This window comes from Vanacampus margaritifer, chromosome 10 (assembly GCF_051991255.1).
Source record: "Vanacampus margaritifer isolate UIUO_Vmar chromosome 10, RoL_Vmar_1.0, whole genome shotgun sequence".
NCBI classification, from domain to species: domain Eukaryota; kingdom Metazoa; phylum Chordata; class Actinopteri; order Syngnathiformes; family Syngnathidae; genus Vanacampus; species Vanacampus margaritifer.
The window spans coordinates 27,187,797-27,203,777 of NC_135441.1; the positions used below are offsets into that span (position 1 = coordinate 27,187,797).

The following is a 15,981-nucleotide window of genomic DNA, read 5'->3' on the forward strand; positions in this document are numbered from 1 at the left end:
GGTCGACTACTTTACATCACACGTGATCACCACAGCCACTTTTTTGGGGAATGCCTTCCATCCATTTTCTATAGTTCTTGCCACCATTAGGGTACAGCACATGTGGATGGCTGGAGCCCATCCCAGACGACTTTGGGTGACACCCTGGACTGATCCTCAGACATTCGGTTAATCATTCATACCAACATTCTTGTTTTTCAATATTTGTATTCTTCTTCGTGTATACTACATGCATCAGGGAAGAAAAAAAAAACTCCTATTGGAGTAGCTTCTTCTGGGTGAATTTTGGCTAACGTTTGTCAGTTTTTTTTCTCCTCCCCACCTCTTCCAGAGTACAGCCGCTTTGAGTCCAAGATCCACGACCTGAGGGAGCAGATGATGAACAGCAGCATGAGCTCGGGATCCGGCTCCCTGCGTACCAGTGAGAAACGCTCCCTCTACGTCAGGTAAAGCTCTCAGCCTCGGCAAAATACAGAATAACGCTAATCTGGCATCAATGAACCTCGGCCGGCCTATTGGCATCCTGGTGAAAGATACGCAGGTGGTCAGAAGCAGACACGCTGTTGCCTGGCAGAGATTAAACGGTGAAGCCTCTTGCTTCACGCCAGCCTACAAATAAAGTCAACCGGCAAGCAAGCGCAAACGATGAAATGTGAGTGATGCCTGGAGCGACAAAAGTATTTTCCATTCATGCTGCGACATGGCAGTCGTGGAGCGCAGTCTCGACATCCGTGCTTCTCAGACTGCGGGTCTGCAGAATAATGAAAAATATTACATTTACCCAATTGTGACATAGGATGCCAGATGAAGTTGTGTATTATTGTACAAGAAAATATTTGTGCTTCACACCTGAAAACATTCCGACTTAGATATTATGAGGGTGTGACTTACTCAAAGACCAAAAGGGACACAGATTGTGCGTAAGGTTACTCAAAAGAATCCTTTATTCAAGTATTTCAACACCAGCTTTACTTACAATTTGTACTTGAACTCGACAGGATTGACACTTGAAAGTCACACTGTTGAAAGTACAATCCCAGTTAAAAATAATCGCTTGCCGAGCGACCGCGCCGTTGCATGTTTTGGGAACAACACCTCTCCAGCGAGAACATTCCACAAGAGTGTGCTGGAAAGCCAGTCCGAGCTTGTGTCAGGCACTTCCACACTGCGTGAGCGCGGATTAGAGCGGCGGCGGCGGCGGCCAAAAGAGGCTCCGCCGTCCCCGACTTGCGGCGATCCAGTCACAAGTGTTCTGCAGCCTACAAAGCCATACTTTCAAAAGTCCGTTTGTTAAGATGCAGACATGGGATTTTATTTGATGGCTTTATTTAGCCGCCTTGTTGGTATATTTTTATTCACAGGGGCACTGACAAAAAGCAAAGAAATGCAAGTACTCTAATTGACGCCAGCCAAGAATGTTTAGAATGGTTTTGAGGCTTCATCATTTCTAAAGGCTTCCATGTAAGCAGACTGATCATCTTTGTGTTGAATCAACGTAAAATATTTGCTTTTACTTTGGAAAATAATGAATATCATTTTTTGGGCCTATTTATGTCCTGTTTTTCAGATGATAATAAAAAAATCTAATTCATCAATGAATCCACAAAATAATCATATATTAAGATTGAGTTAGTTTTAGTTTGAAGTGCTTTATTTTTATGCTCAAAATGTGTTTTCGAGCCCACATGGACGTAGACTGACAGCGGTTGTTGTCATAATACGAGCCCTTCAACAGCAAGCACAGGCAGTGGCAGCGAGTGAGTCACGCCGGAGTCAAGGTGATCAAAGTGAAAGCACTGTGTGACGTAACTCCGCTGCACCCAAGTTATTTGAGACCCCCCCCCCCCCCCCTGCACTCAACACCGGCCTACTATATACACGGCTAGCGTCCCGTCTTTGCATACGGGCTCTTATGAGAGGCAAGCAAGGCCTCGACGGCTCCTGCCCGCCTTACTAAGAGCTCCGCGTTGTCGTAAAAGTCGTCTCGCTATCCAGCCGACGCACGTCCTCCCGGCCCAGCCTAAGGAATGTGGAGGCGTTGAGCCGGCAAGGTGAGCTTTGAAGTGGGGCGAAACGCAACAAAAACAGTCCAGCAACTGCAATGGCTGCTTTGACTCACCCTGCAGTTTCACTCCATTGTGTTATATTTTAAGTGAAGTGTGGCCATGTTCAGGAAAAGCGTTTTGAAGTATGTTGGATTGAAATTAAATGCATTTTCATCACAATCGTTAAATGTAATTTAATTATTCAGTATCAGTATTGACTAGTACTCAAAAGGTCTCTTACTCTTACTCAGACTCTAAGCTTTAAAAGGTGGTATTGATTTATCTCCAGTTTTAAATGAATTGTTGAACTGTTTTTAAATGCGATCTATACATCAATTGAGATTGTGTCGGAAAGTCTTGGAGTAGGTCCAGTTGAGTTGAAACCCGTAAAGCAGGTATGAAGTCTGGTGACGATGATGATGACACGTTTAGACCGACAACAGAGTGTGTGGACTTGAGACCGGGCCAATGCAATTTATGAGCATGTATGATTCCTAAGCGGGTTCTGATGCCGTCCCACCTGCTGGTTTGCATCCTTCACTAGACTCGCCATTTGAGCCAACAAAGAATCCGATCGACTACAGTTGAACTTGGATTCTAATCCACTGTAACGTTGCAGATACCCGATCCTCCAAAATCTGAAGGCTTGGTTTTGTCTTGGCCTTTGCAGAGCTTTGTTTGACTACGACCGGACGAGGGACAGCTGCCTGCCCAGCCAAGGGCTGAGCTTCTCTTACGGCGACATCCTCCACGTTATCAACGCGTCCGATGACGAGTGGTGGCAGGCCAGGTTGGTGACGCCTCACGGGGAGAGCGAGCAGATCGGGGTCATTCCCAGCAAGAAAAGGTACTTTTGCGCTTCTATCAAATCTTTTTTACAATCAACTATTCGACTCATTGTCGTACCCGTTAATGGAGTTTTCGGATATGTCCATGTGAGGAGTACACTTGGGGTTGCATTCTCATGTCCTACTGTGTAGTATGGTTTCAAAAGGCAGGGCCTGGCCCGGTGAGTGACATGGGTGTCAGCAAATTCCCGTCTAGACTTGGCTGGCTATTAATTTGCTAATCCGTTCCAAAAAAATTTTGTTGGTTTTGTAGCAGTCGTTTTCAATCAAGCTGTTCACATTTTGACTTTATGGGACTGAAATGAACGGACGCACATTCAAAAACGTGAGTTCGCATGTCAAGGTTATAGTCTTGAAGTCTCACTTAAAATGTGAATATCCTTAATTGTTTGTTTGTGTTTAGCGCCAAGACCCGTCGGTGCTTCTCAGAACGCAATTTTCAAACCTCTTCTTCACATATTTGAAAAGATTTGGGGGGTGGGTTGATGTGGTCCAGATCCATTCTGAACCAGTTCCACCTGTCAGATTGATTCATTTTGTTTTTGGGTGTTCAGACTTGCTAAAAAGAACCACAAAAAAAGTCACAACAGCCTAATCTCCTGAAAATGAATTTGTGAACCAGATTTCCTGTGTCTTATTTGGACAGGAAATCTTTTGATTGTGCAGATGTTCTTCACTTAGAAATAAGCAACTTTAATCACAGCTTGCAATGGCAGCAACACGTTATAATTTTTTAATTTTTTATTTTATCCAGAGTGGAGAAGAAGGAGCGCGCCCGGTTAAAAACAGTCAAGTTCCACGCCCGGACAGGCATGATCGAGTCCAACAGGGTAAGTGGAGTGGCGGATCCGCGTGGAAATGTGAGCAACGCCCACACGAACGTCACATACGACGATAACACACACACACACACACACACACACACACACACACCAGTCACACATTACGCCAAAAACATTTTGCATAAACCGCACTTCCTCAAATAATGGCCTCTCGTCGAGTACATGCCGCCTTACAGTGAGTTGCCGAGTCTTTCGTTCTTTTAAACTCATCAACGCCGAAAGAAGAAAAGAACGATCTCAGTTTATAGACGCTCCTGTACAAATGCTAAACCAATTGGTATTCTGTTGCTGACCAAAACAGCAGCACCAATACACAAAACCGCCTGATGAAAGATGAATTGACGTGTTTTCTGCACGAGTTGAGATGATCTTAAATGATAAACGCTTCAGTATTTTTTACTTGCCGTGGAATGTGATACATCAGAAACGTATCAATAACTCTTTGACTGCCAGACGTTTTCAGAAAAGGGATGCCGTGGGTGCCAGCCGATTTAAGCATTTTGACTGATCTTTTGACTGATCTTTCAAGGTCCACAGAAAATTATGTGTTTGGACTATGGAAACACACATACTACCAAATGAAAGATTGAACTCTCATCTTTCATCAGAAAAAAAAGTTTGTTTCTACCTTATTCCGTTTTTCAGTAATCAACAATAGAAAATGGTTAGTTTCACCTCTGTTTTGAAAAAAACGTCTTTTAACGTCTTTGGCACTCCTCCATAGGATATTACTAAACGTTATTTAACGTTTTTGGCAGTCAAAGAGTTAAATGTGCGCATCCTTACGAAAAGCTACAATTTAATATTGAATCCAAATCCTCGCTATCCATCTTAAGGTCCATGTACTACAATGTTTGTTGTCCAGAGAATTCAGCACACTAGTAGAAAGACGTTGTCTGATTCGGAACGTTTTATCTACTATTAGTGCCATTATTGGGAAACTAGTACACACTTAGAACTTACTAGTAAATGACTGGGCTCGACTCAACTAGTAAACGTGTCAAACACCAACAGAGTCCTTGTCAAGGAGATTGAATAAATGCTCCAATCTGTGTTACTAGTGCACCACAGCAGTGTACCAGAAAGGTTCCTGTTTTTGCATACTAATATTATAAGAGAGACCAGTCAGTCTACTAGTGCGCAAAGAGTGTACTAGTGCTCTAGTATTCATCTTGTCTTCTTTTTATAAGTTTTAAATTACATTTGTGCAGATAATTGTTTTCCCTTACTGGGGATTTCTTTTTTTTTTTTTGTCTGGACAAAAGAAATGTAAAACCCACAGAACGCACTAGTAGCATGTTGACCTTAAGCTGGATGTGGAGGATAGCAAAAGCATGTCGAAGCGGTTTTCCGTCACGCCTCCACTATTTGAGGAAATGTGTTTGATGATGTGTGTATTGTAATGACAAGCAATGTATTGAAATGGAAAGTGTGGCACGCGGACGTTCATTTCCATCCATGACCCGCTTCTCATTTTCATGATTATGATTTGACAGACGTTCCATTTTATTGTTTTGCATGCGTGTCCAGTACCGTCATTGAAATCCATTCAGTTTTTTTTGTTTGTTTTTTGTGTTGTGTGTTTGCCCTCTCATCTCCCCCTCCCCGCCTCCTTACCCCCACCCCCCCCCACCCCCCCACCCCCTCGCCGACAAAGCAGCCGGTCAAAGTAAAGCGCAAAAAAAGCTTCAACCTGTCGCGAAAGTTCCCGTTTTACAAGAGCAAGGAGAATATTGTGCAGGAGTTGGTGGAGTCTGAACGTGAGTACCAGCGCGCGCGAGTGACGCAAACAAGGGGGCGGGGGGGAGGGAAAGGAGGGGGGCGGGTCTCGTTGCTTTCATCCTTTTCTTTTCCTCCTTTCACACTTCAGTTCTGTCTCTCCATCCGTCATCCTTCCTTCCGCCCGCTCACCTCCACGGACGCTTCGCTCTCATCCCTCTCACGGCGCCGCAGAGGTGGGGCGCGAGCAACGTGGCAGAGGTGGCGCCATTTTAGAAACTCCACTTGACTTGACTTTGACTTGTTGACAAATCTCGCCAATTTACATTTGAGAATCACATTTTTCAAGAAAAAGCAAGAATTGAGAAGGCAGCTTTGCAGATGATTGCATTTGGTTTGAAGGACTCACATTTTCCTTAAAGTAGAAGTCTACCCAATAACATTTCTTGACAATATTATGTTCTGTCCAGCCCCACTAGTCTAAATATGGTATTTTGGTTAATATTGCGTTAGTAGCACATGAGTTAAGCAGCAAAATCCAGCCATTTTTTTATCCATCTCAGCTGTCGACCGAAGATGACGGCAATGTTGTTGAGTGTCAGGTCTCACCCGGGTAACAACCAATCACAGCGCAGCTTCAGGAAACAGGTGAGCTGTGATTGGTCATTGCCTGAGCCCTCAACAACGGTGATGTCATCTTCAGTCGACAGCAAGTGGCAGAATGGCCGAAACTATGGAGGACCAAAACTGCCAAAATTCAAAAATAAATAAATGACTAAATAAATAAATACATGACTAAAAGTGACGATAAAAACGGATATATAAAAAAATATATAATTTGAAAATTAAATTTTAAAAAATAAATATAAATGCAAATAAAACAACAACAAAAAATATATATATATATATATATATATATATATATATATATATATATATATATATATATATATATATATATATATATATACGTACATGCATACATTCATTTGTATTTAATTTTTTTTATTATATTTTTTTATATCCGTTTTTATTTTCACTTTTAGTCATTTTAGGTGAACGAGGAAGTCTCGCCGACTTGCATGGAGTGCTCCAGCCATGAACGACTATCTTGTCCACCGTAACATATTATTGTCCAAAAAAAATTAAGGTTGACTTGCACTTAAAAATGGAGGAAGGGGAAAAAAATGGCATCATGCAATGTTTGCTACTCAGATCAAATGGCATCTGTGACATCAGGCAGCCGTTACTTTAGTGTAACCGTTGGATTGACTGCAACTTGATTAGTCATGTCTGGAGAGTGAGACGCAACAAGGATGACGTCATAGAAATGTCACTCGTCTTGGTTGGTACGTTAGCGTAGCAACACGGCTAACTCGCGCGTGACATCAAATAATGTAAACAATGGTCGTATGATAAACATTTTCACATCGTGCTGTGATATGCATACAAATGTTACATCGCACAGCACTCTTAAAAAAAAAAAAAAAAAGATATATAGGAATGCTAGTCCAGCAAAAGTGGAGGACTAAATATTCGTGAGCAAGATTACCCATCAAGATAACCCAAGTCATGACGTAACTCCACTTGTTTAAAATTCCGTGTTGACCCGACTTTTGCCACAATAATCTCAAACGTGACGTTTAAGACTCGCGCCTCTGCCGCACGTGAGCGCCTCTCCGGTGGCGTCCAAGAGGAGTGTGTGACTGTGTGTGTGTGTGCGTGCATGCTTGTGTGTGTGTGTGTGTGTGTGTGTGTGTGGTCGTGGGCCCCGCTAACACACAGCAGGCTTCTTAACACCGCGCTGCTACACCACAAGAATGTCACCAAGCGCTCACGTACGCAACGTTGAGTTTGAACTCCAAAATATGTTTGCTTTCAACACGCACACACACGGAGCACTCCTCTTCCTCTCTGCCCCGACTCTCACTAACCTCTTCTTCTTCCTTTCTGCTGTTTTCTCTTGTCTTTTTGTTCTCTGCTCTCACCTGTCGGGACATCTAGGACTTCCCGGGGTTAAGCGATGACTTTTATGGATCAAAGAGTTTGAGTAAGTCTTGTGGTTGTCCCCCGAGCGCCGGGCGGGCGAGGGTGGGTCGGGCGGGGGGGTGGGGGGGGGCGGTGGGGGCAGTCCTTTGCCACAGGTTATTATGGTGTCAGGCAAAATGGACAAAAGTATTGCGAGTTGGACCATTCGTACTTGATGGTTGGATGAGGCCAACTTGAACGGCAACAAAAGATGAGCTTGTCTCACTTTGCTTACAAAAGTGCTCAAATGCGACCTGTTAAGAAGTTAATCCATTGTAGGAATGGTGAAAGGTTCATTGTACCTTCTGCCATCTAGTGGAAGAACTTTTCAATTTTCTGCCTGACGCTCGTGAATTGAAATTGAACTGATTGGTGATTAAGAATGTGTTAAGTTAAACAAACAGATTGTGTTCTTCTGTTTGGACTGATTTATTTTGTTGTGCTCGAATAACATTCTTTAAAAAAAAAAAAAAAAAAAGGAATCCTCTGTAAATCAAACGTCGTGCATCTTAAATCGATTTTTCAAGCTTGTTGGCTGTTTTTTTAAGCTGATTGGATCAGAAAATTTGAAAGAAAAGAAAAAAAGGAAGAAAAAAATTGCTCTTAACACCACATAATTGCTAAGGATGATCTTTCAATAATCGGGTCTTTGCAGGCTTTCATAGCAAGCAGGAGAAAATGATCAAATTAGTTTCATTATCATATACAGTAGAGAACATTTTGTATCTCAATATAGGTTATTTTATACACAATAATAATTCATATCCTGAAATTTTTCGTATGATTTCTGCCCAAATTGTGTCATCGCTCTTTACATTATTTCCTCTTGCATTTTGTCTGACCAAAGACGAATCACTCTCGAGTGTGGACACACCCTGCAGCACAGGATCCTCACACAAGACGATCTTTTACAAAGCTCCAATTACGGCTGGGCAATTAATCGAAATTCAATTACAATTTCAATTATTACACTCCAAAATGACAAAATCAGCATAATCGTGACCAAAAAAAAAAAGATTATTAGTACTAATTTATATACAGTATTTACATGTTTTTTATATTAAAATGACTAATTTAATAAATCTTGTTTGGTCCAAAAGGAACTTGCATAATTATAGCGTTTGAAAGAAATTTATTTTGTCTTAATATTTTTCACATGTTTAAACATTTTCTTGTTTTGTACCCCAAAAAACAATTGATTGTCCTCATTATGACCTAATAAATCATGAGTATTTTCTTCATAATCGATTGTCAGGTCTTCGCTTGTAAGCAAGGAATGCTGAAATTTAGTATGCTTATTAGAACATGTGCGCCTTGATGAAACCTTTCTAGGCCTTGATGTGTGTACTAAAAGCATTGAATTGTCAGTGTGTCCCAATACTTTTGTCCATCGAGTTGGCCAGTTCATGCTGAATCAACATTTTGCAATTGTGAGGGAGAACGGCGGCGGCGGCGGCGGCCGTTGGTGCTTGCGTCAAATAAGGTGACACACTTAACGGCGTCGTCGTTGCGGGAGCCGGCCTGCTGTTGCCACGGCAACGTGGACATAACAATGAGCCGACTGCCGCCTCCCTCGGGCGGGCGCTGGTGTAACACACCGGCTTGTTTTCTTTGGCCCGCCGCCGATGTGATGGCGCGCAGCAAGAGGACGCGGCGTTGGGGGATCGCGTCTCATTTGTGTCAGGAAACGTTTGATTTCCGATTGGCCGCAGCGAAAACCGCTTCCTCAATATTCACACTTGCATGACTTCTGCTTTCTTTCTGACCGCTTTTCTTTTTCTTCTTCTTCTTCTTCCGGTCAGCTTAGAGCAGTGATTCCCAACCGCAATATCAAATTCCACTTAATTGATTTATCTGCCGCAAGAAATTAATTTTTGTTGGTCTTCTATGCCAGCGACGTCCATTAAAGCGACCGATCCTGCTGCAAATGATTCGAGTCATTGACACCCAAACTTAATCATTTCAACACTATGAAAAGGCAAAAACTATTTCAATTTCAACTTACACTATTACAACATTAGGAAAGGTTACTAGAACATCAGAGCTTTGTTGTGGGTTAATCCGAGGCGCAAGAAATGATGGCAGGTGTGTTCTGACTTGCATTTACGGTAACTTGAGTTTGGAATGTGCCTGCTTAATTCCGAACTCTCCGTTCGATGAGGGTGTGCACACTTGTGCAACTACATTATCGCTTCATTTAGTTTGACATTATGGGTCACATTAGCGGTGGATAAACGCCGGGGAAAAAATGATCTCGTCTCTTTGTTTCGAATGAGGAAAACTAGCATTTGAACTTTTTATATCTACTTTTATTTCCTTATTGGCACATTTTTATGCTTTGTTTATTTTTTTAAGTGAGATTCAATGTTGGCTAAAAGGTTGGGAACCACCGAACTCAGTCTGCACCCACGTGGCATGCAAATATGTTTCTGGCCCGACGTGCTTTTCTCTCCCGCTAACGTTTGCTGTCGTCCCTCCAGAATGTCTGACGTCCAACACGAGCGACAGCGAAAGCAGCTCAAGTGAGTCGTCGTTGACTTCCTCGCTCGTTTGCTCGCTCGGGTGACACTTTTGTGCCATATTTTGGCCTTGGCCTCACCGTGACTTGATTTTTGTTTCTTTTTTTTCTTTCCATGATCGCAGAGGGCCAGGAAGACACAATCCTCTCCTACGAGCCCGTCATTCGACAAGAAAGTACGTACGTCGTCTTGGAATATTGTTGGCATTTTCAAAGTATTTTTCTCGTGTCTAGACGAAGAAGTTGAACTTTTGCTTGCATAACACGATTTTATAACTTCATATTTATGCCACTTTTGTTTGGTTGAATTTTGCAAAGTTGTCGTAGGGAACACTTAAGACTGCATGTCAAAGTGCTTCATAATAATAATAATAATATATTTTATTTAAGGCGCGCTTCTGGACACTCAAGGTCACCTTACAAAAACAGTAAATCCAATAAATAAACTTTCTTTCATATTAATTTGTGCTTCATTTGCCCAGCCTATAGAAAAACCTATAGAAAAACAAAACATTTATATAGAATGAATCTGATATTTTTTTGTAATATATTATTAAATAATATATAAATAAATATAATAATATTATGATTCTAAAATGTAATATACAATAAGAATAATAAATAATACATGCAATTTTTTGCTTATTAAAAAAAGACATAGAAAGAGGGCATGAAAAAATAATTGCAATATTGAGGAAATTCCAAATGAAAAAAAAAAAACAGGACTCCACACGCCATCTTTTGCAAATTTACAGTAATATCATGAAATGGAATGTGAAGAATTGAACACTGTGGCCACTAGGGGGGGGTGTAACACATTCGGACACACTACTTGACGACTTAATTAATGATGAAAGCCAGAAGATGAGTTGCAATAATAAAAGTTGTTTTTCACAGAGGATAAAGAATATATGCCTGAATGTGTTGTGACTGCTCATGTATTAAAAAAATAATAATAATAATTACACAAAAGCCTGTGAATGACGTTTCACATGATCTGTTAGCATCAAGTTATTTGTTTTGGTTGGTCAATAAATCTGCTTCTGATTGATCACACAAAATGTTGTCATTTTGGCGTCAAAACTTGCGCCAATGTTGCGCTGACGTTTGTGCTGCTTTTCGCGTCCTCAGTCCACTACACAAGACCCGTCATCATCCTGGGCCCCATGAAGGACCGCGTCAACGACGACCTCATCTCCGAGTTCCCTCACAAGTTTGGCTCCTGCGTACCCCGTGAGTTGACCGCACGCACGCACGCACGCACGCACGCACGCACGGCGAAGCCACACATAACGAGCCCGCTTGACTGGACTCGCTGTCCGGCAGACACGACTCGTCCCAGGCGAGAGAACGAGATGGACGGTCAGGACTACCACTTTGTGGGCTCGCGCGAGCAAATGGAGAAGGACATCCAAGACAATAAGTTCATCGAGGCGGGACAGTTCAACGAGAACCTCTACGGGACCAGCATCCTGTCCGTCAGAACGGTGGCCGAACGGGTACGAGTATATAGAGCGGGACGCCGGCCCCGCATTCGTCGTCGCTCGTCTCGTAGGGTTGTGCAATTTGAATGAAATTCAATTACAATTTCAATTATTACACGCCACAATTACAAAATCGGCATCATCGTAAACAAAAGTAAAAGATTATTAATACTAATTTTGAGTTATTTAAATTGATATATTTACACCTTTTTTATTTTTAAAATGACTAATTAAATAAATTAGTCTTGTAGATAAATAAATAGCATTGTAAATAATAAATACATTAAAAAAATAAATTAATAATAATAAATCTTACACAATGATAGTGTTTCAAATAATTTTGTCTTAATACTGTATTTTTAAATGTTTAAACATTTTCTCGTTTTGTACCAAAAAATAACGTTTGAATAATTGTGATTTCAATTATTACCAAAATAATTGTGATTTATTTGTTCCCATAATTGAGCAGCCCTATAACCTCGGATATGGAATTTATTTGATTAAGAAGAAAATATGAATCACAATTATTTTGGAAATAATTAAAAACACAGGTTAGGATGATCTTCTTTTTTTTTGGGGTACGAAACAAGAAAATGTTGAAACATAAAGAAACAAACACTATAATTATTTAAGTTACTTTTGGACCACACAAAATATATTAAAGGGTGCAAATGTTTACATTTAAACAACTCAAAATTTGTATTAATATTTATTTACATTTATGCTGATTTTGCAATTGTGGAGTGCAATAATTGAAATTGTAATAGATTTTGATTAATTGCACAACCGTACATGCTGGGATGGTTTTCCGTGAAAAGACGTGATGACCTTTCCTGTGTGTGTGCGTGCGTGTCGACCTCCGCAGGGGAAGCACTGCATCCTGGACGTGTCGGGCAACGCCATCAAACGACTGCAGCAAGCACAACTTTACCCCATCGCCATCTTTATCAAACCAAAATCCATCGAAGCCCTCATGTAAGTTGTCGCAAGGCGCGGCGGCGGCGCACGCTAACGTCCCGCGCTAACGTCCCGCGCTAACGTCCCGCGCTAACGTCCCGCCAAACGGGCTAACGTTGCTTTTGGCGCCGCAGGGAAATGAACAAGCGGCAGACGTACGAGCAGGCCAACAAAATCTTCGACAAGGCCGTCAAGTTGGAGCAGGACTTTGGAGAGTTTTTCACAGGTAACGCTCGCGCTTTCAAGTCCACCGGCGGCCATTTGCAAATGTGCCGGCATCTTGACTCGAGTAAACGTGCGTGTGTGTGTGTGCGTGCGCAGCTATCGTCCAGGGCGACTCGCTGGAGGAAATCTACAACAAAATCAAGCTGATCATCGAGGAGCAGTCGGGCCCGTACATCTGGATCCCGTCCCCGGAGAAGCTCTGAGCTGCCCGCCCGCCATCGCGCCGTTGCCACCGCCACCACCTCACATCGCTGCAGAGTCCCCCCCCCCCTCATCCCTCATCCCCCCCCTCCCCCAAAGTACCTAAAATGCCCCCCCCCCCTCACCTCTTTTTACGGCTATGTTTCATATAAAGTTTTAGTGTCATCATTCTGTTACTCTCTAAATGGAAACGAAAACAAAAGTCTTCTCGCCATTGATTACTGTGACTGTGCAAACCCCTGCATGAGTTTCTCAACGACATCCATTACTGACTGCAACGGAGATCCCTCTTCTTTTTTTTTTTTCTCCCCTTTTCTTTGTTTTTGGTCATATGAAAAACAAAAAGGTGGGGGGGGGGGTCGCTCTTTTTTTTGCCAACGGACTGAAGATGGGAACGTTTCCACGAGCAACGAAAGAAAAAGCGAGCAGTCACAGGGATGAGAGACAAATCACACCCCAGTCGGGACACTTTGTAAATGTTCATCCAATCACATTGAAAAAGACAACACGTAATTATGAGAGCTTTTTGTTTGGTCCTTTCTTCTTCTTCTTCTTTTTTTCCCTCCCCCTAAAGTGACTGGATGAACGGAGCCCTACTGACGGTACTGTTGTTTCTAGGGAATAATTATTTATCATCTCCACAGGAAGAATCCCTACATTTATATTATGACATCACAAGATGAATAAAATCCTACAGAGATTTTACTATACATATAAATATATATAAATAAATATAAATATATATATTGAGAGTGCGCGTGAGAGACAAGTTTTACACTTCACTAGAATGGTCTGGAGGGCTTGTTAGGGTTCTTTTTCTTTGGCTTGTGCTTTTTTTTTTTGTATGTCCTTTTTTGGGGGGGCGGGGGAGGGGGTTCTCTTGTGTCAAGGCGGGTGGGGGGGAGGTGGGTAGAGACGTGTAAGTGGGCTCTGCAAAACACCAAACTGCCTTACATCCAATACTGACTGACTACCTGTTGTCCTCCATTGAGTGCAATAGCGCCCCCACACCACAACCACTATTACTACAACAATCAACCCATCCAATTAGGATTTGCTGGCCCCTCCCCGACCCCCCCTCCAACTAACTCAAAGAGTGTGGAGCTGCAGACCACCCTCTTACACGCTCTGCCTTCCAAAGAGGTTTTTTTTTTTGTTTTATTTTATTTTTTCTGGTTTACTGGTCACACGGTACTGTCCTATCTGCTGCCATGGCGGCAGCCTTATAACGGGTAGAACAAGACAATTGTATTGGATGTCATGCCCATTTAAAAAAAAAAAAAAAAAAAACTGTTTTGGATTGTCCAAAAAACACAACACTAAAGTTGAGCCTAATTAAAACTTGGTGTTATCTATATGAATTATTCATCACGTGCTTGGACCACTGTGTATGGGAGGGGTGGGGGATTCAAAAAAAAAAAAAAAAAAAACGAGCTCTTTTGGGTTTGGGCTGAGCTCAGGAATCTGCGACGCGACAAAGACGCCGGCGCGCACGCAAGCTTCTTCTCTAAAGCTTAACTGTGAAAGGGATCTTCTCTTCTTTTTCTTTGTTCCTCCCCCAACAGGAAGTGCCAACTCGGGCCTCCCCGGGTCCCGCCTCCCCTCGCATTTTTCTTCTTCTCCTCCTTTACCAGACAAGCAGCTGCCATCACGTGTGTCTAAACTCCCTCCGCCGAGTTCAGGGAATAACTGAATGGAACACAGCCATTTATAAACTGTTTGCAGACTGTTTCGAAGGGTGTGCTAGCTGTACAATGTAAATAAGCCCCGCCCCCCTCACGTTCCTCCAGCGTATAAACCCCGCCCTCCCTCACCTGTGCGTCGTGCATGTGTGATTCAAACTGGGACAGAATTATGTTTTATAGACCACAATTGTCAGGTAAGTCAAGATTGAAGCTATAAATTACAAACAGGACACACAAAAGTGCTGTATTGTTGCTGTTAGTCTTCACATGACGACGGGACACTCAAAATTTGGGGGTGGGGGGGGGGGGTCTCACTTGTCAATACTTGTGGAATGTGTCTGGGTGTTTAGAATGAACACATCTACAGTATCTAAATATACGCATACGCTACTCACAAAAAGTTTGGGATGTTGGGCTTTAGGGGGAAATCTGAAGACGAACCTCAAATGTACACAAAATTGCAAATTCACTCTTTTGTGGATTTCTTGAAATTCTATTCCCCAAGCAGTCACGTTTGTTTTTTACGGGATTTAATTTTGTGTACGGTTACGATCATTATTTGCTTCACTTGATGAAATGACATCCTAGGGCTGAACGGTTTTGTCATTGTGATCTTTATTTTGCAATTTGATGTGATTATTTTCTGTGGGTTCTCTTCCCATGTATTTTGAGACAAACGCAAGCAATAAATTGATCTGTATTTACAACATCAGATTTAATAGACATCAATGTTTCGGTCTGATAGTTTAGGCGATGACGAGGCTTCAACCGGTGTCGTCACAGAAATGCATTTAAACACATTTTAGGTTGATGCTGAAATTTCACACCAAAGCCCGATCTCCCAAACTTGTTTGCGACGTCATTGTTGAAAGTTGGAGTGGAAATCTGAGCTGACTGTGGTGCTTCAGACCTCAGTCAGACATGTCCAAGCCCAAAGACTTCACTCTATGCTCTTTCCATACTGAGGCTGTGATGTAAGAAAAAAAAAAAAAAAGGAAAAAAATGAAGATGGCCACCTGTGCGTGTGCGCAACGTCATTCTATTTACTTATTGTGGGGGGTCTTTTATGAAAGGGAAGGGGGGGGGGGGGGCTGTTTATGGCACATGTGTGCAGTAAGTGCTTGCAAACATGAATCCTTTTGATTGTACAGTCCAGTCGTCCGTCCGTCCGTCCGTCCGTCTTCTGGTGGTTTACGGCCTGTCGGGACGCTCGAGGCCCAATCGCTCTTCCCTGTCCAAGTCACCGGGGGGGGGGGGGGGGGGGGGGCGTCCTGCTATATACACAAATATAAAACACATCTTTTTCTTTGAATTTTATTATTTTGGGAAGGGGGGGGGGGGGCTTGACAAGAGTTTATTTGTTTGGAAATAAAATCTGTGACTCAGTTACGACCTTGATATGTTTCTTATTCCACACAGGTGGCGCAAT

At 42.4% G+C, this 15,981-nt stretch overlaps 1 protein-coding gene across 9 annotated transcripts in view; it reads left to right on the forward strand.

The window, feature by feature from the left end:
- Positions 1 to 15,264, forward strand: part of dlg3 (discs, large homolog 3 (Drosophila)) — an 81,905-nt gene extending 66,641 nt beyond the window's left edge. For 5 of the 9 annotated variants that reach the window (XM_077578557.1, XM_077578553.1, XM_077578555.1 and 2 more), the window contains 11 exons: positions 332 to 446; positions 2,716 to 2,892; positions 3,648 to 3,723; positions 5,393 to 5,495; positions 9,963 to 10,004; positions 10,126 to 10,176; positions 11,132 to 11,233; positions 11,327 to 11,499; positions 12,350 to 12,459; positions 12,576 to 12,667; positions 12,763 to 15,264. In XM_077578557.1, coding sequence (XP_077434683.1) covers positions 332 to 446; positions 2,716 to 2,892; positions 3,648 to 3,723; positions 5,393 to 5,495; positions 9,963 to 10,004; positions 10,126 to 10,176; positions 11,132 to 11,233; positions 11,327 to 11,499; positions 12,350 to 12,459; positions 12,576 to 12,667; positions 12,763 to 12,869 — 1,148 coding nt within the window. In that variant the 3' untranslated portion in view covers positions 12,870 to 15,264. Of the gene's footprint in view, positions 1 to 331; positions 447 to 2,715; positions 2,893 to 3,647; positions 3,724 to 5,392; positions 5,496 to 7,458; positions 7,505 to 9,962; positions 10,005 to 10,125; positions 10,177 to 11,131; positions 11,234 to 11,326; positions 11,500 to 12,349; positions 12,460 to 12,575; positions 12,668 to 12,762 lie in introns of all 9 variants that reach the window. The other 4 variants (XM_077578554.1, XM_077578562.1, XM_077578559.1 and 1 more) reach the window with 2 other exon arrangements.
- The last annotated feature ends 717 nt before the right edge of the window (positions 15,265 to 15,981 follow it).